Source organism: Passer montanus, unplaced genomic scaffold (assembly GCF_014805655.1).
Source record: "Passer montanus isolate IOZ18808 unplaced genomic scaffold, ASM1480565v1 scaffold64, whole genome shotgun sequence".
Classification (NCBI taxonomy): Eukaryota; Metazoa; Chordata; class Aves; order Passeriformes; family Passeridae; genus Passer; species Passer montanus.
Window position 1 is genome coordinate 3132469 of NW_024371482.1, and position 27538 is coordinate 3160006.

The 27538-nt window shown below is 48.5% G+C and overlaps 2 protein-coding genes across 4 annotated transcripts in view; both read right to left on the reverse strand.

Annotated features, from left to right (window-relative positions):
* Positions 1–4873, reverse strand: part of LOC120511352 (transient receptor potential cation channel subfamily C member 4 associated protein) — a 36646-nt gene extending 31773 nt beyond the window's left edge. Inside the window, exon 1 of one of the 3 annotated variants that reach the window (XM_039728231.1) lies at positions 4805–4873. In XM_039728231.1, the coding sequence (XP_039584165.1) occupies positions 4805–4858 (54 nt within the window). In that variant the 5' untranslated portion in view covers positions 4859–4873. Of the gene's footprint in view, positions 1–2350; positions 2399–3231; positions 3259–4804 lie in introns of those variants that run through there. The other 2 variants (XM_039728232.1, XM_039728233.1) reach the window with 2 other exon arrangements.
* Positions 4874–4875: 2 nt separating this feature from the next.
* On the reverse strand, positions 4876–14590 carry LOC120511353 (ER degradation-enhancing alpha-mannosidase-like protein 2). Its single transcript, XM_039728234.1, has 11 exons — positions 14378–14590; positions 14200–14310; positions 14064–14103; positions 13600–13705; positions 12370–12495; positions 11259–11470; positions 9951–10092; positions 9550–9674; positions 8714–8858; positions 7565–7686; positions 4876–6667 (listed from the first exon to the last, which is right to left on the reverse strand). Exons 1-11 carry the CDS (start codon positions 14494–14496, stop codon positions 6179–6181), a joined length of 1737 nt encoding a protein of 578 aa, XP_039584168.1. The 5' UTR covers positions 14497–14590; the 3' UTR covers positions 4876–6178.
* Between the last annotated feature and the right edge of the window lie 12948 nt (positions 14591–27538).

A 27538-nucleotide genomic window follows, 5' to 3' on the forward strand; every position in this document is an offset into this window, starting at 1 on the left:
CAGGTTAGTCCATTATTACACTGCTCTGTCCACAGGGATTCCAGAGCTGCACCTAAATATCTTCTGGTTTCATGCCATATGCATGCTGCTCACAGCTGCCTTGCAGCAGATGAAGCATGTACCTTCTTGCTAAGCAGATTTGAGCTTGATCAGCTGAGCAGAGTGTTCTTGGCTTTCAAGGAACAGCAGCACAAACTTGTCCCAGAGCCTGTGATCCACGGCACAGCTGTGCCCCAAGGACAACACACCAGACCCCTCACAAGCAATATTCTTCCTTATTAGAAACGTGTCACTTCTGGAAAGCTCTTCTGCCACTGGTTCAGCCCTGCAAAGCCCCTTGCACGGGCTGTGTGCTCAGGGCAGGTAAATCCTGATCCAAGGTTATGCAATCGGATACCAACACTGAGACTTGTGTGCAGGGCAGCAGCTGATGCCAGCAACAGGGGTAAAATGGATAGAGGAACAAATAATGGCAGCATCCACTGAAATCTGCTTTAGCTAATCAACTTCTGATCACAGAATCATTTAGATTGGAAAAGCCCTCCAAGACCAAGAGTCCAGCCTGTGAGTGATCCCCACCCTATCACCCAGCCCAGAGCACTGAGTGCCATGTCCATTGTTTCTTGCAATCTCCAGGGATGGGGACTCCACATGCCCCTGGGCAGTCCCTGACAATGCCTGAACCATCCTTTCCAGAAGAAATTCCTCTTATTGTCCAACGTGACCCTCCCCTGGCACAGCCTGGAGCTGTTTCCTCTCCTCCTGTCCCTGTTCCCAGGAGCAGAGCCTGACCCCCCTGGCTGTCCCCTCCTGTCAGGGAGTTGTGGAGAGCCAGAATTTCCCTCTGAGCCTCCTTTTCTCCAGGCTGAGCCCCTTCCCAGCTCCCTCAGCCACTCATCATATGACTGACTCCCCAGCTCTGTTGCCCTTCTCTGAATAATTTATTATTAATAATAAAGCAAGACACCAAGTGGCAAGGAAGCCAGGGGCTCTGGGTAGGTGAGCACAGCAGGAACATGCAGGGATCCAGATTTCAGAGCCTCAGCTGACCTCAAAACTGCCAGATATTCAGATATTCATGCTTCTATGTCCCTGTAAGATCAGTGATGAACTTTTAGATGCAGGCCTGTCAACAGTGATCCTTCCCAGCTCACAGCTAAGCCCCTACTTTCCTCATACAAAAATGGACCTTGAGATCACCTAAGAATAGTACACAAAGCTTTGTTCAGGGCTAAATGCCACTGCTGCCCACGGCAGGCACCCCAGCACAGAACTGTGCTCCCCAGTGTCCCTGAATTAACACCTTGAGAAGGGCTTCCCCTCCCTACAGGACACCAGCAGTGCAGTCCAGGCAGCACATGACCCAAAACTTCCTTCCAAAGCACAGCTAGGAAGTGCTTCAAGGACACTCATGACTTGCTCTACACCCCAACACAGCAACCTGACCTGCTCTCAGGCTCTGCAGGAGCAAATCAGTTGAGAAATGTAAGCAAGGGCTCCCATGCTGCCACTGAGGAGTCAACTGCAGGAAAACTGAGCATGTTTTGATAAAAAACAGAACTTAAAAAAAAAAAAAAAGAGAGCAGCCAAAAACTGCCTTGTGCTTCTCTAAAAGTTACATCAAAGTGTTTTATATTTAGATCGTCTACAAACAAAAAAATGATTCAAGGTAAAAGTAAAGAGACACGGAATTCATAAAGTTCAAAATCATTCAGGGAGTTATTATTCCCCCTGCCTTAGCTTAACTGAATCACAGAATGGTTTGGATTGGGGGGGACCTTAAAGCCCATCCCATCCCAAGCCCCTGCCATGTGCAGAGACACCTATCCACTATTCCCCAAGCCCTGTCCAACCTGGCCTGGGACATTTCCAGGGATCCAGGGGCAGCCACAGCTGCTCTGGGCACCCTGTGCCAGGGCCTGCCCACCCTCACAAGGAAGAATTTCTTCCCAGTATCCATCTAACCCTGCCCTCTGTCAATTTGAAACCATTACCCCTTGTCCTGTCACTCCATGCTCTCACACAAACTGATTTAAAATCCCCTCCTACAGCATTTATGGAGTTGTGGGAGCTCTTTGTGTCCAAGCTTTAACCCTCTGGGCAGCACAAGGATGCCAAAATTTTTCAAGCAAAACCAAACCAAACCCCAGAAACAAAAACCCCACCTCAATTTTGGGCATTATAAGGAGGATGCAACCAGCAAACCAGCAGAAGTTTCCTTGATTGCTATAAAAGCCTAAAAGGCCAAAATGAAAACAGTAGCACTGCATTCTTCAAGCAAACCAAAAGCCCAGAGGTGGAAGCACCATCCTACAGACAACAGAGGTGCACAAGGTTGGTACAGGTTTACCTGACTGAAACTGCAGTGCCTGAGGAGGTGCATGAAAGAAAGAGTGCAGAGGTGGACAGGCAAGGCAGTGAGACAAAGTTTGTCCACCTGCTGTAGAAAATCCACTCCTGAAACAGTCCCAAGGAGAAGAGTCAATACAGGTTTATCTTGATGCAAATTACTGCCTCTGCTTAAGGATTAACCAAACTAGCACCTGAGGAAGCAGCAAAATAAAGACAAATGAGCTGTACAAAAATACCTGCTCTTTTACCTCTCTGCTACAGAACAAGGCACAGGCACTCATGATGAACATGATGCCTTAGGATTTTAGATTGTGTATTTTTCATGTATTTGTAACCCTGCAATTGTTCAGTGTACAGCTCCAAACCCCACACACAGTGTGAGCTGCTGCTTTCCCAGTTTGGGCAGACACAGCAATTCCTCTCCAGGCTGGGAATCAAGGACACCTCCCTGCCTCAGGGCCCAGAGATGGAAACAAAAGTGAGTTGGGGGCAGCAAACTTGGGGGAAATCACTTCATTACCTGGAGCTGTAATTGAAGATTAACCCCCAATATGCAAATGGACCAAACTTATGAAAGGGTGAAACCTGTGACTTATGATCCATTTTTTGGGTGGACCTGGGGGGCTTCATCTGCCCTGGATGTACCTGAAGGCCCTTTAATAAACAGCCTTTTATTCCCTAATTTTGTCTGGCCTCTATTTTTAGGTAGCCCTGAAAAGGCATCAAATAAATCTTCACTTAGTGCTCAGAATCCTTGTTTATCAAGAAAAATGCTGTTGTCTGCACTAGTAAATAAGGGAAATGCCATTTTTTATTCCATCTGACCTCTCTTATGATACTTCAGCTCAATAAACCAGCACCTGAATTCAAGTTCTGTACCTCATGTTTCATTTTCCAAGTCTTTGCACCATTCTGCATTTAATCTGCAAGAAAAATGCCAATTATTCTCCACAAAAATAAATTAACAGTCTATTATCCTTGAGCAGCTTTTGCAAAAAAAACAGTGTCAGCACACGACAGGCACAGGCCCGGGGTAAGGAACTGATTTCATTCCTTGGTATTTCCCAGCATCATCAACTGGAAAAGATGACAAATAAAAAAAACAGACCTTGAGCAGCTTCTCATAAAACCACCTGCGTTACGGAGCTAAAATGTCTCCTAAGCCCTAACACCACGAGGCTGCCTTTGTCCAGGAAATACGTTTAAATTTCGATGCTGCATTGTTACAGTCCCAGGCAGAGCTTCCTTTCTTTGCAGGGAAGGCCACACCGACCGAGGAGGCGGAGAACGGCTGGGCAAGAGCCTGCGCTGCTCCTCGGCGCTCCCCGAGCCCGGCTGAGGCCCCGAAGGCACCGGGGCACCCTTGTGCCGCCCCTCCAGCACCGGGGCATTTATAGCCCCGATAATTTACAGCCCGAGCCCCTCCGGAGCGCCGAGCCCGGGCCGGCAGCGGCCGTTCTGGCCGAGCAGGCCCCGCTAGGCCAGGCGGGCAGCACGGCCCCGCCAGAGGCCCGGGCAGGAGGCGCCGCAGCCCCGGCCCCAAACCCCACCGGCCCCGCGGCCGGAAGGGGCGCCCGCCGGCTGAGGGAGGGGAGCCGCGGCCTGTGCGCGGCGCTGCCCCCGCCCGCCTCCAGCCCGTGCCTCCGGGGCCGCCGGGATAGCTGGGTGCTGTGTTGCCCTCAGCAAGGCACACACACACACACCGTATTGCCCCCGTGTCCCTTCAGCAAGAACTCAAGCGCAGTTCGTTTTTGTTAAAGTAAAGCTTTGTGAGACGGAACAGCACTGGAACAAGGAACAGTTGAGGCTGGTTGTGGTGTTCTGAGTCACGCAGCCCAGAGCACGAATCCGAGATTAGCTGTTGGTCACAGTGGCAAAGTTTCGGTTCCCGTCTGGGTCACTGACTTGGAGCTGGACTCGGTGATCTGTGTGGGTGCCTTCCTACTCAGACGAATCTGGGAATTAATCAAGATCCAGCTAATTACCCACGGTAGCCATGCACAGATGAGTTCTCTGAGCTCCAACCATGCCGAGGAGGAACCTCATCTCCCCAGCCTCGAGCTCCTTGGTTCTGCTGCTGGAGGTTCTGGATGAGGGTACAAAAATGTCCTGGTCAGGAGGGATCTTAGGAGGAGGAGATCTGCCCTGTCCCTTTATTTTCCTCTGCCTCGCAGCTGGGACAATGCTGAGATTCAGACCTGACCCAGCACTGAGCAAAGTGGTTGGAGAAGGCCTGGGCTTTGTTTTCTGTGGATTAAACAATGAAGAGCGTGGGAGATGTGAACAGTTGGAAAATAAAAAATTAACCTATGGTGACAATAAGGAGCCAGCCAAAACGCCTGGTTTTGGGTGCTCCTGTCTCAGAAGGGCTGCAAGGGCTGTGTCAGTGCAGAATTCCTGCACTGTCCCAGCTGCCATGGGAAAGGACACAACCAAAAGCTCTGTAACTTACCAGTCCTTTCAATGTGCCTGTCCCACACTGCAAGTGTCTCTTATCATAGCTCATTCACCACTGCAACAGGATTTCTACCCCGAAGGACAAAATGCAAATTTTATTTAACTTTACAGCATTAGTACAGGTCAAAACAACAACAAAAAATTACTTTCTCAAGACAACCACACAGCAGCAGAGTGGGCACTGGTCCAGCTGTATTTAAGTATTTCCCTGCTCACAGGGATTTATTTATCCTGTACCTCTCAAATAACTCAAATAACTGTAGCTTGTGTGTAGCTTGATCCAGACTCCTCACTATCCAGCAGGCTTGAAGAAACTCCATCACTTTTCTACCCCTCTTTTGGTTTTTCCTTTAGGAAGAAAACCTTGGCCACACTGATTCCTCCTTTCCTGGTCACTGCACACAGCTGTTGCAAAGACACCAACAGTGCATTTAAAGGTTTAAACACTGAGAGGTTCACAAACATCTGCTCAGCTGCCTGCTGCACCAAGGCCCAGCTGCAATTTCAGCCTGGGCTCAGCCCCCTTGCCCCCAAGCCTGGTGCATGGCTGGTGTTCAGGGGGTGGCTGCACTGACCAAGTACAGTGAAATACGTGGGGCCCAAAGGAAGTTAGAAAGAGGAAGGAAATGGGGAAATAAGAGAGAAGCATTCTTTAAAAGGAGAACAAGCTACACTGTGGAATCAAACATTTCCTAGTTCACCCTCCAGCTCAGTTTTCTGTCCAGACATTACCTGGACATGTACAAAAGTGGTTTTCAGGCAGGAGGTACTGACCCACACTGATCTGAAACTGGGACACATGTTCCAAGTGCTCCTCTCCTACCAGGCCATCCTTCATGCCCAGCAGAATGGCCAGAGCTACAAATCTGAGCCTTCAACTCAAAATAAATAGGTTTTCTTCACTGGGCAGCAATTTTTCAATATGAACTACACGTTATAAAGTGGCCAGAAATAAAAGATAGAGCACATGGAGTTGTAGTAAAGCTACAGCAATTCCTGCTTGTCCCCTTATGACAAGAAACTCAGGCTCATTTTTACAGAACAAAGTAAGCTAGCATCTTTCTGTAAGCCTGTAAAACTCACAAAATGCAATAAAAAGGTACATTTAACATGCAGACCTTTCTTTTTCTGGACACCTGTTTGATATTCAGGCAACCAACTGCTCTGAGATCAGCAGCTCAACAGCATTAACAGCTGGTATCTGAGACATGGTTTAGAAGGGAGCAGTAGCAGAATTTAATGGGAAGTAGTTTCACTTCATAATAGAATTCACATTGTGAGGTACCACACTTTCCATTATGAAACTATGAAAATATATTCCCAGAATCTGAGATGAATTCAATAATTTAAAGTGATGATGCAAAGAGGATCAGGTGTTATCTAGGAAGACCTGTCCCAGTACTGCAAGCTTGGAGTTAAAAGATTGACTGGGGCAGCTCAGGAGGGAGTGTGAGCTTTTCTTAGAGTTTCTCTTCTCTCCAGCTTTCTCTGAAGAGACATCTTCGGAGTCTTTTGCATTTTCCCCTTCACCATGGTCAGCTCTTTTTAAAGTGAATTTCTTGGTTTTCTTCCGTGAGTAGAATTCCCTCATCAAGTCTTCCACCTCCCACTGCTCCTCTTTGCGCTTCCTGCAGCAGTGCAGGGCAGCAGGGTCGATGGGATGAGCCTCAGTGTTGAAGATGTACCCCCCAGCATTGAGGACACACTCCCCGAACGGCGTCACCACCACATCGAAGTCTGAGCCGTCATTGTGGATGAAGTTGTCGGGGTCAAACAGCAGGTACAGGTATTTGATTGTTTCAGCCAGGAAGAAGGATTCCATGCGGTTATCCAGCCTGTGGTCCCTCAAGTCTTTGATCTACAGCAGAACAAACAGAGTGGGTTTCAGTTACATCGAATTCAGGAAGTTATGAATTTAGGGAGAAAAAATGAAACCAATTTGGAATTCATTTCAGTTAAGCAGCACAGTATGACACCAGCTCACTCTGTATCTTATCACAGAATGGCTTGGGTTGGAAAAGACCTTAAAGCTCATCCCATTCCACCCCCTGCCATGGCAGGGACACCTTCCACTGTCCCAGGCTGCTCCAAGCCTGGCCAACCTGGCCTTGGGCACTGCCAGGGATCCAGGGGCAGCCCCAGCTGCTCTGGGCACCCTGTGCCAGGGCCTCAGCACCCTCACAGGGAAAAATTTCTTCCTAACATTTAAACTCACCCTTAGTTCAGTCTGGGCAAGGAGAAGAGATTGCCATCATTTCTCCACTAAAGAAAAAAATCATAAGGCTTTTACCTACTTACTCCCACTATTTTTAAGGAGTTTCTTGTAAAATAGAGCTTGATAGCATGTTTGAAATCCTCTGTTAAATAACTTTATATAAATCACTCACTGCACTTCTTGTGTGTTTGAGCAGATTTTCAAGGCATAGTGGGAAGGCAGAATCACACACCTGGCAGGAGCAGCCTGCACAAGTGCCTTCCTGCTCAGCTGCAACACCTACTAGAAACGCAGGAGAAGCTTCTGGTGCTTTCCTATGTTTTGGACCCATGATAGAATTTGACCTACTGTGAGGAAGCTACAACCAGAAACATGACCACAGCAGCTTCACAGAGAAATACAAGGGGTTTGTTGGAGAAAAGTCATGTTTTGCCCAAAATGATTGCTTGAATCAATGACAAAACATCACTCATGAGAACACCTCCTGAAAGCTGATTTCAGCAGCCTTTCAGCTGCCATGGCAGATGATTTAGCACTCACAGTTGCAAAGCCACAGTCCACCTTGCTGATTTTCTCTATGGACTCCACGGCGTCCCTGCCCAGCTCCAGCAGTGTGGGGTCTCTCGTGGCACGGTACAGGTACATCGCGCTCTCAATCAGCTCTGCAAAACACCCAAACATTGCCAGCACAGACATTATCAAACCATCCACACAGAGCAGATGAGCTATTCCTTGAACTAATTTAAAAGTACTTCAGCATAATCAGGTGAACAGCCTGGCTTGCCTGGCTCCAAGCACAGATTCTCCTTTCCCCAAGGATGTGCCACAAAGAAATTCCCTCTAAGCAGCCTGCAGCAGCTCAGGTGAGCATGACTAATGCTCCCTCCCACATTCAGCGAGTGGGAGAGAAGCAAGAGACAAAAAGATTAATACTCAGCTGTCAAAGTTAAAAAAAATGTGTTTCTGGAAAGGATTACAAACTAGAAATTCAATCCTCACAACAGAGTTTTTAAACAATAGAGTGGAAATACTCTATAAAGACAACATAAGCACCATCTGTGTTTACTTACTAAAGGAACAGGTCTTTATACTTAAACACCTTTGATAGTTAGGGCTGATGGGGATTTTTGGTAGATTTGTCCAGTGTGGATGTCACCTGAACACTCAGACCAAAAGGAAGTTAATTATTCCCACTTACATTTATGGGCCCACTAATCAGGTTAAATTTTTTTTGGTCACGGTTGTAAAAAATGAGAAAAAAGAGATATTTTCTTTACAGTATCAGAGACAACAGAGAATCCCTCCTAGATGCAGAACTGGAACAGCCTATTCATGCTCACTTTCACTTCCCAAATGTAAAGGACACAAGCAGTCCCTTTAAAATTTCACATGACTGAAGCACCCCATGCCAGACAATCTAACACTTAAACATGTCAAATCCCACACTGTGAACAAAATTCATTACCAGGCCACATTTCTATAGTAACACTATGGTTTGCTTCCTGTTTCCTTCCTGTCTTTGTGAGTGGGGGAAAACAAAATGTGCAGCTTTAACTCTGGAAATCCCAGCTCAAATAGCTGCAGGAACTGAGTCAGAGCAAAACTGGGGAGGAAACTGTGGTGCTGCTAATATTTGATCTTCCACCCAGAGCTAAAGCAGGAGTTCATGTCCCTTTTAATTCTGTTTACCAGGCCTGAGTGGATATCCTTCCCTCTTGTCCACTGTGTATCCCTGGGGAATGTTGTAGAACTCAGGCAGGCCCCCAAACTGCTTCCAGACCGTGTAATAGTTGAGGAAGGTGCGCATGGCATTGTCCACATCCCCAATGAGGCTCTGGGAAACAGAAACAGCAAAGAAACATGGGGGTGAAGAAAAAGCAGCACAGGAATTGATGCAACAGCACTGCTCTGTCATTTCCAGTGACAGAAATGGGTATTTCAGCAGGTCTGAGTGGTGTAATGATACTGGGCATGATGCCTTAAGAACAGGTAAGACTGAAAATGCTGCTTTTCTGGTGGATCCCATTCCCACACCTGAAATAATATGAAAACTCAGGATGCTGTGACTGACTAAACATTTGACTGAAGAAACACAGCCTTTAAAAAAAACCAAAACAATCTCTTAGTTAAGGAAACGAAGTCTTGGTGCAAACAAGAAGACTGATGAGAAAGCAAAGCTCTTGATGGGAAAATATTCACAGAAATAAAACATTTGTGAGGTGATAGAAAAAGAGGTGTGAGTTTCTTGTTCCTCACAGTCTCATTTGGATTATGGGACCACTGTCAGTGGAGTTTGCTACCACAGAAGTGCCCTCCCATCATGCTGAATGGGAGACTGTAGAAAAAAATCAACATTTTCTTCAACATCACCTTCTACAGGCTCAGGCTACTGCAGATTTCACCAGAGATCAAACCAAATTTTTAAACCTGCACAGATGAGGGTTATATTTGTGACTTTTTTCTTGAAGAACAGCCCCTGACAGATGAACAGAGCCACCAGATGCTGCTGGTATGACAGCTCTTACCTGCAGGCCTGGCCAATAGGCCTCCAGGGACTGGAACACAGGCATGGACACTGTTCCTTTGTACATCTGGACCCACAGGTACCAGTCATCAAACTTGGTGTAATTCTTGATAGCTTTGTTATATTCTGTAAAGAAACAGATGGGTAGGTAAGCCATCTGTAACAGAAAGAAAAAAAAAAAGAAAGAAAAAAAGCTTATTTTTAAGAATGAGAGAAGCCACTTTTTCACTTGAGCCACGGTCAATGACTTCTCATGGTGCTCACTTTGGTAACTCTGTTATCACAGACAGCTCAAAAGAATTACAGCAAGCCTTCAGAACAGTCTTCAATGTGCCCCATTAGATCCTTCATCTCCTCCTGCCACAGGTGCTGGGCCCCTTCCCAGAGAAAACAAACACTCACCTAGAAACATGGACATCAGCTCCTTGTCCTGCAGGAGGATGGCTCCTTTAACCAGGTACTCAAAGTAGGAGTCCACCCCTGCCCCAATGCCAGCATCCTGGGCCACCCACTTGGCAGTGATCACATCAATGTGGTTCCCCACCTGGAAGGAGTGGAGGACAAGGAGAGAGGGGCTTAAGGTGACACAAGAAATCCTGGGACTTTTTTCAGACCATCAGTTTCACAGATACACAGTGTCCATTCCAACCAGCATTTTCTCCATTACAGCACACATAAATCAGCATCAGAGAAATACAAACTGTAGAAAATACAACTGTTATGCTTATATGCAAACTGTAGAAAATACAATTTTCATGCTAATAATGTATTTTATATATCTAATAAACATTTTATGCTTCCAATATCAATGCTTCACTGGCCAAAACAACACATTATAATGCTGCTGTAAAAATGAACAATTTCAATATGAAATATCTGGTCCTAATTCTGATCTTACAAATGAGTAGAGAAGGATGGAGAGGTGCAGATACAGAGACAGAGGCCAAGAATGTCAGAGGCACAAGAGCTGCCATGTTAATATTTAAATAGATTCTGGCACTCTTCAGCCTGTGAACAAACCCAGCTGCTGGAGAATGAAATACACAATCATGTCTTTCTTAGCAAATGTGAAAAAAAGCCAGCAATGATCAAGGATTTGGGCTATAAATCAATAAACAAATCCCAAAGCAAACAAAGGGAAACATTTCTACATACAGCCTGTGGATAATTTGTGGCAACAAACACAGAGTATAAATAAATCTGTTTCAGTTCACATATGCAACACCAACACTTCACAGAGGTTGAAAGAGCAGCAATAGAAAGGAGCAGGAGACAGTGAACACAGGGATAATCCTCCCAGCTCTGGGTATTCCTGAAGCCCAGAGCTGTACAGGCTGGTAATAGCTCAGTGCAGTTTACTCCTGTTCTGTTCCCTAGGCCTTTGTCCCACCAGGCATCAGACAGACCTTTCATTTAATCTGCTGCAGCTGCTGCCACGAGAGCTGCAGCACCCAGCAGGAGGCATTTGTCTCTCCCACATCTGGAGGGGGCCAGAACAATGGGACAATGGGCTGCTGCAGTAGAGCAGGGCTGTGCATGCTGCAGGTGTTCAGCAACAATGTCAAACACGAGCCTTCTGCCCAGTTAGGAGCACTGTGGTTATTTATCCAACTCTATCTCCTCTCTGTTGATGCTTTTTCATGCCTAGAACTGCATCCACAAAGCTCCAGAGAAGCAGCCCAGCACAGCCCAAATCCATTCCTCACTCACCAGCCCAATATCCGAGCGGTTTTTCCACAGTGCCTTCAAAGCCTTCCTGGCAACGTCCTCGAACACTGGGTCACCAGTGAGGTGGCTCAAGGTGGCAAACTCCACTATAAAGGTGCCAATTCCAGCAGTACAGGTGACTGGGGTCTCGCCAGGGTTGACTCCATGCATCAGGTTCACTGTGCCATAGGGCATCCCAGTTGGGGTCTGGAAAGCTGAAACACAGGATTTGGGGGTCACAGAAGTGCTCAGTGTTGGGTTTAACAGACTCTCAAGCAAACGTGTGCCTCACATTCCACTGCTCATGGGCAGGAAGGGGGGCTGGAGTAACTGCAGAGAGCAAAATGAGAACTTGAGTGTGATCCTGGGAGGGTCAGAGAGGGTCTGCCAAGGTACACACAGTCCTGGGAAGGGCTTGGGGATCTCTTCCACCTTGCCAGAGCAGCAGATTGCATCCCCCACGTTTTTTTACAGCACAAGCAAGGTGGTCACTAAACACACTGGCCAGCAAAGTGAAAAGTGAGGCTGTGATCACTGCATGGGTGCACACAAGGGCACACAACAGCCATGCCATGAGGGCACACAGCCCAGCTGCAGCCCACAAAGAGCACACGGGGCAGCATCTTCTTGTCTTTACAAACTGCTGTCTCTCAGCCTTTATTTATTATTTATATTAAATGTATTTCCCCTCAACAAGCACACTGGTGTGTTAAACAAACACAGCAGTTGGCATGCACACATACAACAACATCTTCCCTACAAATTAAACCTGGAGCACTGAGCTTGGAGCCCAGGACTGGTTTCTGAGCTGGCTCATCCAGCAGTGCATCTCCCACCACAAGCAGCTCCTGATCCCCAGCAGAGTGGCACACAGCACACAGGGGCTCACCTGGCAGCAGTTTGCGAGCTGCTTCCTCAGCCATCCTCAGGAGAGGAACACAGCAGTTGGCATGCACACATACAACAACATCTTCCCTACAAATTAAACCTGGAGCACTGAGCTTGGAGCCCAGGACTGGTTTCTGAGCTGGCTCATCCAGCAGTGATCTCCCACCACAGGCAGCAGGCAGCTCCTGATCCCCAGCAGAGTGGCACACAGCACACAGGGGCTCACCTGGCAGCAGTTTGCGAGCTGCTTCCTCAGCCATCCTCAGGAGAGGTCCCGAGCACGGCCAGCCTGCTTCCACTTCAACCCCAGCCTTCCTGGAGAGCAGGTGAGCAGAGAGGAGCCCTCCCACCACTGCAAGGACACACCAGAATCCATCACACCACGTGGGGAAGAATGAGTTCCGAGAAGAGAAGAGTGATTTTGTTTCTTGCTGCTTGTTTTCAGGGCAGCAGAAACGTGTGGAGTGGCAGAATAAGGGGTGATGCCTTTAAACTGCCAGCAGGCAGGGTTAGATGGGATATTGGAAATTAATTCTCCCTGGGAGGGTGGGCAGGCCCTGGCACAGGGTGCCCAGAGCAGCTGGGGCTGCCCCTGGATCCCTGGCAGTGCCCAAGGCCAGGCTGGGCAGGGCTTGGGGCAGCCTGGGACAGTGGAAGGTGTCCCTGCCATGGCAGGGGTGGGATGGATGACCTTTAAGGTTCTTTCCCTCCCAAACCACTCTCAGATTCTATGATATATTTCTTTTTTCTAGGAAGAGTCAAGAATTTCCATGTGGCAGCAGCTGTGAGTTATTAGCTATGTTTAGCTATTACTTATATAGCTAAACATATATAAGTTTATATACTAATATATATATTAATACAGCTATATTAGCTAATATTAGTTATTGCACAGGCTTGCCTATGGTCACATAACAACCACAGAGAAATTACATTGCTGAAAAAATTGGCAGGACAAACAACAAAAGCATAACTAACAGTTTTGCATAACTAACTGCTTTAAAAACCACTATATTTGAAAAAATACTGTGTTTTTTAGCTAGATGGCACTGAAGCAGTGAGGCATTCCAAGTGCAAGACTCTAAAGGCTTTTGTGATTTTGAAGGAAAAAAAACCAGAATAATCATAGAAATTTATAATCTCTACTCCAAAACAGCACGCAAAAGATGACAGGATAAAATCTGTATGCTTGCAGTGAAAAATATATTTATTCCAAAGCTGCAAACCTCACTTCAGAATACTGAAAGTGCCACATCTACTTCTGCTTGTGTTGAGACAGGAAGCAAAAAGGGATGCACAAAGACTGAAAGGAAGTGACATTTGTTTGTGGCTTTTCTCTCTGTTTATGGGACCTCTTACTCTGCATCCCAAATTCCCCCTGACCACCTGCTCACCACCTCTGAGACTTGTACAGGAAGGAAACCCAACACAGACCCCTCAGAAAAGCCCAGCTCACCTCGAATGTTTGTTTCAAAGACAGATGCATTGACATCAATATCGAAGTCCACCCCCTCCTGCAGCACGTTGACAACTCGCTGGAACTCTGAAACATTTCCCAAGATCTGCAGGGAAACAGAGAATCAGGCTTAGACTTCATGGAAAAACAAAGAGCAGCTCAATATTTGGGGTTGATTTCAGTTGGTTTTGCTGTTTTGTGACATCATTAACTATAGATATTACTAAAAAATTGACAGTTCCATCTTGTTTCAAAAAGCTTTTTTCACACACTAGATCTTTACTCCAGAGGGTGTCAGGAAAGGGGCGCTCTGCCCCCCTCCCAGGGGTGATGCAAAGGGAAATGGAAAGCTTTCAGGTCAATGAATAACTGACTTCTGGCACCACCACACAAACTCCAGGTGCACAGGTGGCACTCAGGGGCCTTGAGCAGGCTGCGGGCACTCAGGGCTGCCCCCTACTCACCAGCAGCGTGTCCAGGGCGTCGATCAGGGTCAGGGAGAAGCTGCGGAGCAGAGAAGCGAGGTGAGACCCGGCGGAGGGGGCGGCCCATCCCCACCGGCCCCGGGAGCAGCCCTCACCTGCCCCAGGTGTCCCTTACCTGCCCCAGGTGTCCTGCCCGTCGCACGTCAGCGGCCGCAGCTCGTCGTAAGGGAAGGCGCTCTCCAGGTAGTGCTCGTAGGCGTGGTAGAACATGGCACGCACCCGCTCCCTGCGGCACAAGCAGGCGCGCTCAGCCCCGGCCCGGCCGGGCCCCGCACCGCCCGCTCCGTACTCACCGGTAGGAAGCCACGTCCAGCCCGCGGGCGGCCGCGCCGCCGCCCGCCGGGAGCCGCAGCGCCAAGAGGCACAGCAGCGGGCCGAGGAAACGCCGCACGGCCGCGCCGGGGCCCCGCATGGCCGCGTCCTTCACCGGGACTCGCGTCCCTCACCGGGGACCGCACCGGGGCGCGCCTCCCGCTCCGCCTGCCCCGAGCGCCCTCACGGCCGCCTCAGCCATGGCCACGCCCCTCCTCCCCCTCCAGCCAATGGCAGCGGCCTTCGCCCCTGCCGGCCCCGCCCCACCCCTCCTTCCAGCCAATGGAGGATGTCTCCGCTTCTCCCGGCCCCGCCCCTCCACTCTATCCAGCCAATGGGAGCGGCGAGAGCTCGGCGCACGCGCCGGCGGAAGCGCTGCGGGCGGTGAGGCCGCATCCGGGGCGTGCGGGACGCGCGGCGGCAGCGGCGCCGCTCTGGGGATTTTGGGGCGGCGCCGCCTCCTCGGCCGGGCTGTGGGGCCCTCACTGCGGGAATTATCACCGGGGCTGCTCGCAGAGAAGCGGGAGATCCTGCGGGACCGCTCCGGAGGCTGCCACTCGCCGTCGTGATGGCAGGAAGGAGCTGAGCGGGCAGGGCGGCGCTCTAGCTGCTGCTGCCGAGGCCCAGAATAAAGATGCCGAGTGCTGTGACGCTCCCATGAAAGGAGGTGGTGGCACCGGGAGGGGGCCGTGGGGCCCGGCACCGCTGCCCTCGGTTCCAGCGGGAGCTGGGCTGGAAGTGCCCGGGCTGGGTGTGGGCACTGCTGGCCTGCCAGCATCTCCTGACAAACCTTCCTCAAGGTTCAAATCCCGCTCCGGGCCGGTTTGTGTGAGGCAGCAGGGCCTGCTTTGGAAGCCTGACACCTTGGGGTTTAAGTGTTTCTATTCTGTTTTGGTGTGCAGCTTTTAGCTTTATGTTAAGTGTTACTGGGATCTTTTCACAGGGTGGTGGAAGCAAAACAATCCTATAGCAATGGTATGGTGATAAACTGATACCTTTGGTTTTCAGTTTTTCTGTTCTGTTTTGGTGTGCAACTTTTATATTAATGTTACTAGGATCTTTTCACAAAACAATCCTATTCTAGCTGGAGACTCAAGGACAAGCTCATCAAACTTCAGGCCCAAAGCATCAACAACGTGAGAAGAGGAGGGTGGGCAAGCAAGCAAGGAGGATGAAACTTCATCATGTGAAGCTATTAATTGGACAGTTGACTCCTGTATGCAAATTGACTGTGGGAATTAGTAAAGGTAAGAAGACTTTTAGAAAGCTGGGAAAGCAGGCCTTAGAGAAAACAAACTTAGAGTTAGCTGCATCTGTAAAGTCAGAATGTAGAAAAAGTTACAATAGTACAGCAAGCAAGAACATTAAAGAATAGCTTGAGTCTTAGGCTTGGCTAAGATAGACCTTAGGACTGCAGAAAATATGCTTAGCAAAGTATTAGAAGGTTTTAAGCTTAATAATGAAGTATTGTGTATTGTTAACAGAAGGCATACAAGCCAGCATTGTGTGCAGCAGGTGTAGGTGTGCTTTTAGTGATTGCCTAGAACAATTGTCTGTGAGCTTCAGCAATGTGCCATTGGCTAGAAAGTTTTTAAAATGCTCTGTAACAAAGAAATCTTTGGCTGCTGCTGGCTGTACATGAGCTTTGCCATTTTCCTATTGTCTCAACCATGTAATGAAGCTGATGTTGCTAATAAAGTTTAAGTAATGTATCTTAGTGGTCTTGTCTTGTTGAGAAATGTTAGTAATTTTTGTAGAGATACCTTTATAATAAAAGTTTTTTAAAAGGCATATTAATTTTGAGGTTGTTAATTTCAGCTCTGCTCTTGGGGGTAGTGAAATGGAGCTAATTGAGGGATGGGTGGTTGAGGTACAAATAACATTTGATTTGGTAACTGGGGTGCTGCTGCTTGTGTCACTACATAGTGTTGCCAACACAGACTAAAACTTACAAAAAGGTGAGAGAGATCTTGTGGCCAAGCTCTGTTTTGCTTCCATCTTGGAGCCATCTGGGCTGAGCCACGACTGTTGCTCGGTACTGCCAGGGTGTGGCCTTTGAAGACACTTCAATAAATGTCCACTTTGTTCCTCTGAACTCCATCCAGCCTCTGTTCCAGCCCCTCAAGGCATCAGACCAGTTCCTGAATCCATGCATGGAGTCCTGCAGTGGTGCCACCCTCGTGCACTGGAGCTGAGCTTCCAGGGTGCTGCTCCCCTGTCTCGGGCACAGCTGGGTCCAAGACACGGGGGCTGAAGCAGCCTGCTTCCCTGGGAGGGCTGAGTCCCCTGGGGCTGTCCATAACCTCCAGAGAAGCCATGGACACTGGATGCCTCATCCCTGGCAGTGTCCCAGGCCAGGCTGGACAGGGCTTGGAGCAGCCTGGGACAGTCAAGGTGTCCCTGCCATGGCAGGGCGTGGGGTGGGATGGGCTTTAATGTCCCTTCCACCCCACCCTGTTCTGGTGTTCCATGGTGAGCTGTGGCTCACACCAGGAAAGGTTCCCCAGCCTGCACTCTCATGCTGATTTTGGCACCCTGCAGTGCAACCAGCACAATGATTTTCAACATCACAGTGATTGCTGAGCTCTCCCTGCACCTGCATCTCTAGACTTGCATTGATCCACACCAAATCCTGTTCTTCCCATCTATGCCCATAAACAAGGAGGGGGTGACCCAGGCAGGGAGAACAGAAACAAGAGAAATTATGAATTAACCCTGTAGATGGCAGAGGTGCAACATTTAGAAATCAAAACTAAATCACTTTGCTTGCAGAAGAGGAAGGGGCACAAATAACCCAACACTGTCATCTTACAGCAGCTACAGACTCATAGGATGATTTGGGTTGGGAAACACCCCAGAGATGACTCAGTTCCAACCACCCCACCATGGACACGGCAGTTCAGCATCAAGAGTGATGCCTCGAGGAGCTGGAACAGAGAATGGATGGAGTTCAGAGGAACAAATTGGAGATTCATGGAAGTGCCTTCAAAGGCCACACCCTGGCAGTACCTGGATGGCTCCAAGATGGAAGAAAAAGAGGGCTTGGCCACAAGATCTTACATTTCTATAAGTTTTAGTCCATTTGCATACAGGAGTCAACTGTCCAAATAATAGCTTCAAATGATGAAATTTCATCCTCATTGCTTGCTTACCCACCCTCCTCTTCTCACGTTGTTGATACTTTGGGCCTGAAGTTTGACGAGCTCGTCCTTGAGTCTCCAGCTAGAATAGGATTGTTTTGTGAAAAGATCCTAGTAACATTAATATAAGCTAAAAGTTGCACACCAAAACAGAACAGAAAAACTGAAAACCAAAGGTATCAGTTTATCCCCATCCCATTGCTATAGGATTGTTTTGTCTCCACCACCCTGTGAAAAGATCCCAGTAACACTTAATGTAAAGCTAAAAGCTGCACACCAAAACAGAACAGAAAAACTTAAAACCCCAGGTATCAAGAGGGGCTGGCTATATTCTTTAAGAAAATAACCCAGTTTGCCCCTCTGCTCCCAGCCTGGGGCCATCCCACTAGGTGTCAGTGCACACCCAGATACCAGCACAACAGCCCAGACCAAAAGCCATCGAATCATTTTCAATGTACTGTTCATTTAATGCAGCTGTAATTTGAGCTTCTGGGGCATTTATCATAAAAGTGTCTGCTTGCTGATGCCATGGCTCAAGGCTGTGGGACTATCTTGCTGTATTCCTGGGAGAATCAAACCATTGGAGCTGATTTCACTAAAAGCTGTCACAATACATTACTGGAATGCTTTTTGTTGAAGTTCATTTTCCAGACTCAGATTTAACAGTGTTCTAGAGCACTGCTATTTGCTGTATACTGGATCAGTAATTTCCCTATCAAAGTCAGTTATCCAATTCTCAAAGCTGACTGCAATCTTTTTGAAACAGATGTGAAAAAAGCAGGACTGGAGAGAGACAGAGCCGTACAGTGTGCCCCTCCTGGCATCAGAGGGAGGAGCAGTGTGCCCATCCTGGCATCGGGGAGAGCCAGGAGGGTGGGAATGCTTTCCATGGAGGAGGTGGGCTTGGGGAGCAGTATCACAGGTGCTAATTGCTCTCATCAAGTACCAAAAGAGGGGGTGAACAGAGGGTGGTGTAAGTGGGACTGAATCCAGGATGGGCCAGAAACCAACGGCTGGCAGATCCAGCTGGATCAAAACTGGTTGGGAAAAACTTAAAAAAGCTGGGTTTGGTGCAGTGGTCATCACCCTCCTTGCTGTTTCTGTAGGCAGCTAAGCACCCTGTGGTGGATCTGGGGAGCAGACAGGGCTGTCTCCTTCCAGGCACCTCCTGAGAGCCACAGGCTGATTACAAACCCCTCCTGACGGAGGTGACTCTTGTGGCCACCACAAACCCTATAACAGAGGGGCTGAGGAAACTCTGTGGGAGGCCAGGGGGGCTGGAGGGGACAGCACTGTGCTCAGCATGTCACACAGCCCAGGCTGCTGCACAGCCCCTGGGTGTTGGAGAAACAGCAGCTTCCATGGCGTGGAAATCACCTGTGTGCTCATTAATAAAAAGAGCACCTGTGTGCTCATTAATAAATAGAACTGGTGGGCTGGAGATTATTTGGAGGCAGGCATGGCTTTCTCTCTGGCATATTCTGGGAGGTATTAATGTGGTTTGCACATAATGTCTTACAAGTTGCATAGGCTGGGCTGCAATAAATCAAAGAAGATGCAGGGAGTGCTGCTTCCAAATGGGCAGAGCACGTTGCTAAAATATTTAGGCTGCATCAGAGTAAAGTGCTGCTTCAGGTGCCCCATTCCAGACTTTCTGTCTTTATGGAAAGGCTACTGGCAAAAATCATCTGAACTTTGGTTTGGATATGGGAGAGGCTGCAATTACAGGGGTGTTTAACACTGGTTTATGACCTCTTTAGGCTGAGGACATGTTTACTACTTGATATTCCCATAAGTGGTGCTGTTGCCCTGCTTGCAATTTTGATGCCCATTAAGATGGAAACTGTATGTAAATCAGGATACCTCATTATTTATGTTTCATGGTGGGATGTAGGAGTTTGTCTGCCATGAGAAGAACTGTAAACAGGAGGTTTATGAACACTGAACACTGTTGCTAAGGTGGTTCTCTTGAAATAATTTTTCCTTTGCAGACGAACATCAATTCTTAATTTTAGTAGCACACGTAGCAGGATGGAAATGATGATTGATTTTTCTCCAAGTGCTGTGGGCTGCTTAATTTGAGATTTCACTATAAAAGACTAGACATTTCCAATTGCTTTTTATAAGTTCAGAATTGATTTTATTTGTTCAGCACCTGACTAACATAATAAAGGAGAAAAATACAGTTGGACAGAAAACACAGCAGTGATGGGCTGCCTGGTTTCTGGCCTTCCTTTAGGTGATGTGATTTTAAGCCAGATTCCTGCTCTGGGTCTCTTCCAAACTGGGTCATACAGAAGTTTTTGCACTGTGTTCACAAAGAACTGTGGCTCTGTGCAGACTTTGAACGTTTTGTGCATGTCTGGCTCACTGTTGGGCTCTTGACAAGTGAGAAAACAAAAAATAAAACTGAGTTAGCATCAGTGTGTCTTGGTTTTTAATATGGGGACTTGTGGCACCCACATTACCTGACATCAATAAAGTCCAAGACTGCCCCGTTTGCATGAATGAGCCTTCATTTTATTTATCCAAGATAAGATTTTCATATGGGGAATGTCACTTTGATAATTTTTAACCCAGCAGATTTGGAGGTGTTCAGGTGAGTGGTGCCTGTAGGCGGAGAAGGGACAGGCAGAGTTTCTGTGACAGAAATCCATCATGTCCCCACAGCCAAGGGACAAGTCCTCAGGGGAGAGGTGAGGGTTTGCCTGCTCTCAGCTCCTTGCACCAAGATGGTCAGGAGGGTCTGCACAGGCTCCTACTGCATAGTTTGCTTTTCTTGGTGGGCTTGCAAAGAAAAGAAATAGACAAGAAGGGTAGTGGGGTGGGAAATTTGGTTAGTGGCTCCAACTCAGCCAGAATTCGAGTTCAAAATGGTTGTTGTGTTGGGGAGAATCCCTCAGCTTTCACATGACCATGGTGAGTGTGGCAAGAAGCCTGAGTTTGGATAGAAAGGCTGAGTTTGATGACAAAGGCTGAGTTTGGATAGAAAGGCTGAGTTTATGAGAAAGGCTGAGTTTGGATAAAAAGGCTGAGTTTGATGAGAAGGGCTGAGTTTACAGCTGGACAAAAGCAATGGGGAAAAATTCCCGTGGCTCTCTGTAAACACAGGTGGCAAAGACATTTTATTCCCTGGTTTATGGTCATGTAAAACAAATTCACTGCAACTTATTAGTGAGCAAGGATCTCCTGCAGCTAGGTAAAGGGCATGGCAGGGCTGGGTTTGTTTCTCTGCTGCAGACAAGGTCTCTCCTCCCTGGGACATTCCAGAGCCACACGGACACATGGACAGGGCATCCCTGTGCCCTGGCTCTGGGATGGCCCTGCCTGAGCACGGAGCTGGCACCAGATGAGCCCAGCGTGGTCCCTTCTGCTGACCCACCCTGGGATTCTGTGGTTCTGTCACGCTCTGCTCTCCTCTCCTCCCAGGAAAAGCCCACTGTCCTCCTGGCTGCAAGCACAGGAATGACCACAGTGCTGCAGCTGACACAGCTGCCCACACTGAAATAGTTTTAAAGGAAATCTGTGTATCTTTACTAACAATAACTTCCAAGTGGCTCAGCAGTGTCCGTGTCATGAGAGGACAGTTTTCATGGAGTTCTGCTGCTGCTGTCTGAACGCTCAAATGTCAGTGGGCTGGAGGGCTCCTTGTTCTCTTATTTGAAGATGATATTTATTTTTATGATATTTATTTTTTTCTCTGATGATGTTACTTGGAGCCTTCTAGAGAGCCTTGAAGGCGGGTGCTGGCTCATTTTCATGCCAGACAAAATGTGTGTTTTGAAGCATCTGTCGCCTCTCCAGCTGGGGAGCTCCTCCAAGGCAATGAGGTGACATGGTGGCAGTGGATTCCAAGGGCCAGGCTCACCAGGTCAGACGGGGATGGGAGCAACCTGGGATAGTGAAAGGTGTCCCTGCCCATGGCAGGAGGTTGGAGCAAGATGGTCTGAAAGGTTCCTTCCAACCCCAACCATTCTGTGTTTCTTGTGAGGAGCTGGGAAATCACCTGAGGAAATGACAGGCTGGCAGTGCAAAACTCCCTGCAGTGACCTCCCCAGAACAGGTTCCTGTTGATCAGCGTGGAAGGAGAGCTCCTGAAGGTCACTGCCCACCGTGGGAGCAGGACAAAGCCAACTCCTGAACCCAACTCATTTTGGTTTTTTATTGGTCTGCAAAGAAGAAACCAGCAGTGATACAAAGGGACTTAGGCACCAACCATGGCGCCATTATCTGCACCTCATAGTGGGTAGAGGATGCCATGGTCAGTCCCACAGGTTCTTCTCTTTCATCTTTCCTACAGTGTTTTGAGGATAAAATGCATTTATAATTTGAATATCATTTATCACTGATCAGCTGTAGCCTCACGAGTCCCCATTCCAGCCTGTGTCACACCTGCCTTTCCAAGCCAAACATCTCAGGCTGTGGCTTGTGCATCTCAACTTTTCACTTGTGATTTCTCGTAAATTGGATGAGCACCAACAGACAAATAACAATAACAAGGTACCACCCTACCACAACAGTGCTCTGCAGTTTGGGACCAAGTTTGATAGGATGCTTGCCAAGTGTGAGTTGAATTTTACTCATTTTGAGACCTGGTTGTTTGGGCTCATTTCCTGTCTTTTCCAGTTTCTTGGGTTTTGTTTGTGTTTTTGGTGGGGGATTTTTGTTGTTTTTTTTTTTTTTTGTGATGTAACAAAACTCAGTGAAGGTTAACAATAGACATGGGCTAGAATTTTACAGGACCATGCTTGCATGTTTTAAAAGCATCTCGGAGAACATCTTCATGTATCATTCACTCAAAAATACAGTGAATCAAATGAAATGCAGTTAAAATTCAGATGATGCTTATCTATGTTTTAATCTAACAAGTCTTTGTGGGTAATACCTTATACCAACACACACTTTCTGAATTTTTGCACATGTATACAGCTGAAAGAGCTGCTTTCATAGCTGAAAGGGGAAAATATCACCTTTCAGAAATTTTGGAACTTCCCTCTGCTCTCTGAAAATTAAAAAAAAATCAATGAAAACCACTCTGAGAGATTTATTTTGCAGATTATGGAGAAATCTTTTAACCTGCAGTCAAGGAAAGCTCCAAGTGTCCTCTGCAAGGGTCCTCACTAGTCTATGCAGCAGATGATAAATGATCCCTGTGTTAGGTTTGAGGCCCAGCAGGACACAGTGATCAGGATATGGGCTGCAAAATTATAAGATTCTAAAACTTTTGAGCTCTGCCTGTTTTCCTCCTTGTTTCAGAGACTTAAAGGGTCCAAGATCTTTTCAAACTTCATTTTTCTTAGTGAGATCTTTAACTGGATGGCATCACCTCAGCTGAGATAGAATCATGGAATGTCCTGAGCTGGGAGGGACCCCCAGGATCATCCAGTCCAGTTGAACCTCACCAACCCCACCCTGGGCACCCCTGGCAGCGCTGTCCCAATGCTCCTGGAGCTCTGGCAGCCTCGGGACCGCCGTGCCCATTCCCTGGGGAGCCTGGGCAGTGCCAGCCCCTCTGGGGAAGAACCTTTCCCTGATCTCCAGCCTAATCACACGGCTTCATGCCAGTCCCTTGGATCCTGTCACTGGGTTCAGGAAACACAACAAAACTCCTGGGAGCCATTGGTGCTTGGCCAAAGTTCATGGTACATCAGTGACTCCTCCAGGCACTGCCACCTGTCTTGAAATTTTAAGCAACATTGGGATGGTGCCAGAGCATCATGGACAGGCCTGCAGTGCCTGCTGTGGGGCCTGTGGTGTGAATGTGGAGCACCAGCAGCCCAGTCCGAGGTTTGCCATGTCCCATGGGATTGATCACCTCACAGCTGCTGCAGTTGTGGCTTTTTGGATCTGCTGGTGTCCCCTGAAGGGTGCAGTCTGCCCCAGAAGCAGCCCGTGGCCTCCAGCCGTGCTGCCAGCAGAGGAGCAGCGGGTGCTGCGAGGTGAGCGGCCAGCTCATCTCACAACTGCTGTCGCTGCTGTGGGGATGGGAAACGCCGGCACTGCCACCAAGATCAGAGGTGGCTGTGCTCCCGGGGCGGGTGAGGAGCGCTCACCCCGCTCTGCAGGCTGCCTGCGGGTACAAACACGCTCCCACCGCGCTGGGCGGAAACCTGCCGTGCTGAAGGTTCTCGTGAGAAACAAGACTCGTCCTTCCCAGCCAGGCTGGCTCTTGCCTTCTCACCTGTGCTGCCTCCTGCTCCAGACCCACCTGGGAGCTGATGTTTCCCTGGGAGGCTCACTCCCACCCAGCCCTCACTGAAGTGAGAGTCACGCACAGTCCCCCAGCCTCCACTCAGCACTCCCCAGCTGTATAACTAAGGAGGGTAAATGCTCATTTATTGGCTCCTGCCTGCATTTTTCCCCACCTCAGGGCAGGGATGGATGTGCAGCCAGAGTAGGACGTGGAACACCATGTGTCTCCTGGCTGGGATGGTGGTGCAGGCCCTGGGGAAAGGCCTTTCTCCATAAGAACAGCCATGCAGTAACTCTGCCTGAGTGATTTGGAGGCTGTTGACCCATCCAGTGAGTGTCAGGTGGGGAACCCCCACAGCTCAGCCAGGAGAAGGGCTTCTCCATAGCTCCATGAAGACTTTTCCCCTTCCAGTCTTTGTCTTGAATCTTAGAATCACAGAATGCTTTGGGTTGGAAGGGACATTAAAGCTCCTCTAATTCCACCCCCTACCATGGGCAGGGACACCTTCCATTATCCCAGGCTGCTCCAGGCCCTGTCCAACCTGGCCTTGGACACTGCCAGGGATCCAGGGGCAGCCACAGCTGCTCTGGGCACCCTGTGCCAGGGCCTGCCCACCCTCACAGGGATGGATTTCTTCCTGAAATCCCATCTAGCCCTGCCCTCTGGCAGTGGGAAGCCATCACCCCTTGTGCTGTCCAGCACAACAAGACCTTTTCCTGCACTGCTGCAGCCTGACACTGGGAAATGCAGTCATGCATCAAAGCCAGCAAATATGGAATTAAAAATGGGTTTTAAAAAAGGCTCCTGAGAAAACAAAGCTTCCAAATCTTGTAAAGCCCCTCTCATCTAGGTTGGCAGCAGCATGTGAGCTTTTTGTTTGACCACCATTTTTAAGGTGTCAAACATAAGATGCATTACAAAATCATCACGATGAAGTGGCCCTTTCTTTGGGAAGGCTTAGCAAGGGTTTGGAGCCTGGGAACAGATGGCCATTTTGCTCTGGGGAAAATGTGCCCCAAACCTGGCTGTACCACAAACCTCTGGAGAAATCTCACCTAGCAAACACCCCAAAGGGAAGTCAGAGGTTGTTTTGCATCTCCCATCTACACCAAGGCTGGGAAATGGATTTCCCTGCATGCACCTTGGCTCATTCCCAAGCACTGGGGGAGCTGGGCTGCAGTGAGGAAGAGTATAAGAATAGGAAGGTATAAGGCAAAGATCCCAAACCACTTCCCATCACTGGAAGTGTCCAAGGCCAGGTTAGACAGGACTGGGAGCAACCTGGGATAGTGAAAGGTGTCCCTGACCATGGCAGGGGCTTGGAACAAGATGGTCTGGAAGGTTCCTTCCAACCCAAACCCTTCTGTGATTCTTGTGAGGAGCTGGGGCTGGGCAGCTGGGAAATCACCTGGTGCAGGGAGCGTTTGGTGAGACCCACAGCTTCCTTGGCAGAGCTCTGTAAAGTTTCCATCCCTGCTAATAAATCACATGAGCATGATGATAATGACAAAGGAAATAATTACTTCTCAAGAAACTCATCTCCTCGCACCCCAGGGCCCGTGTGTGGAGCAGAGAGGAGTTTGCATGTCCGGAGCGTGGGAGGGAGTCGACACTGACAGAACTCAGGTCGTGTGTGCCAGGTGTGAGTGCAGGGCAACTGCAGCACCCAGGCCTGTGGAGCTGCAGGTTCACCAAGGTCATTCAGAAGTCACCTGAGACTGGCAAAAACCTGTGAGCCAAACCCTGCAAGGTGCTAAGGCAGCTCTTGGTTATGTGGCTAATTCCAAATCACCCTCAGGTCAGCCTGTGACAACCTGCTGAGCACCCAGAATCAGCAGTTTGACCATGAACACCATTGCTAAGCCCTTAGTGGGACAGCAGCTTCAGAGAGCTGATCTGTGCCTGGCTGCTGTATAAGCAATGACTTTGCTTCCTATGTGTCTATCTCAGCCCACCATTAGCATTTAAAATCATTCCTTACCGATAGGAAGCAAAATACAGTTTTGAAAAAAAAAATCTATCCTGGTGATGGGCTTTGTTTTGCATTTCTTTGTGACAAAAGTGATTAAACTGCTAAATCACAGCTGCTTTTCTCATAAAAAAGACAAAGCATCTTTCAATCCCTCCATCATTTCAAGAGCTGCAGAAAGCTCTAGGTAAATGGGAGTGATTTGATCTATCTTGGCTTTATCACTGCATCTCCTACACCCACAGGCTCCCAAGCAGGGTGTATTTGCTGTCTCATGGCCTAAAAGCTTCCCGTGTTACTCATAACTTAAACACTGAGAGAGAGATAAGGGATTGGGTTTGGTTTGTTTCCTTTCAGAAGAAATGAACATTAATAAATATCTCATTACCAGAAAGTGTCATAGTGAAAGTACAGCGCTTTCTCCCGTTCCATAGTTGCTCTTTAATTTTCACTATGGTTAAAGAGCAGCATGAAAACCCTGAAAAATGATCCCAGTCACACTCAGCTGAGTTTTCAATAACTGCTGGATCAGATAGGGCCGAGCTGCTATCGCAGGAGATGATCAGATATGGGGCAGCAACTGCTGCAGACTTTGCTCGGCACAAATTATTCCCTCCTAATGTCCACGGAAAGGTGAAAATCTGCTGTTGCAGCACCCATGATCTCCAGTATTTCAGAAAACTCCTCAGGCCCTGAGGCTGGTTGCAGGGAGCCCTGCTGGTCCTGCTGTGAGCCTTTCCCATTACATTTCCTATCACAATCATTGCTCCAGAGAGAGTTGCTGGAGAGGGTCTCCTCCACCAGCTTGTTTCAAGGAGAGGTGGATGTTGATGCCCCAAAGTGTGAGCTGGCTGTGGAGGTGGCCAAAGGATCTGCTGCACTGGAGGGCAGAGGTGGAGGCCCAGGCTGATCTCTGGCCAGCAGGCTCATGGTTGTCTCCAAGGTGGGAGTGAAGATGCCTCTGCTGTGAAGGATGGCTGAAAAAGACACCAAGAAAGGGGGCTCAGGAATCATGGAATCAGAATATCCTGAATTGGAAGGGACCCACATGGATCATCAAGTCCAACTCAATGAATGTCCAACTCCAAACGAAGCTCCAAGAGACCGAAAATGAGGAGAGAAAGGAGCATCAAGCTGGGGTGAGATGGAGCAGTGGGAAAGGAGCTGTGGGTCAGAACTGTCCCCAGGCAGAGGATGGAGCAGATCCCTATGAGGAAACTGTCTGTTATCCTTCAGCCATGCTTGGGGCACGAGTCTCTGCATCCATTCCCTGGAGTGGAGAATGGAATCATTGCCAAAATCACCCCACAGAGCCTCAAAAATTGCTTTAGCCAAAGAGAGAGCACAGCCTGTCCTGGATAACCCCAGCAAATCCACTGCTGATTGGAAAAAGCAGAGAGCTGCCATGGAGCGTGTGCTCCTGTGCACTGCTCCCATCAGGGATGATCCCTGCCTCCCAAACCCCACCAGCAGCTCTGTGCTGGGTCTGGTTCTGGTTCTGGTGGTGGGAGGGATTCCCCGCCTGGGTTTGCAAATGCTTTGGGTTAAATTGCGTCCTTCAGCAGCACAAAGACAGGGAAATGAATAATAACACACAGCCAGGAGTGGGGAGTGGAGAGGGAAGCTTGGAAAATGGGTGAGAGAGCAGAAAAAGGTCAGAAAGCAGAGAGGTCCATCTCCTGAAACTGGTGGAATGAAAAGATCTCATGGCTTTTGGGCCAGTTTTCGGACAAGAGTCCAGATTTTAGAACATGTAGGGTTGGAAATACTGTGGTTTATTTGCTACAAATGATTTACAAGGCCCTTCAGTGGGAAATATATTTCACAGGACAATGCCTCC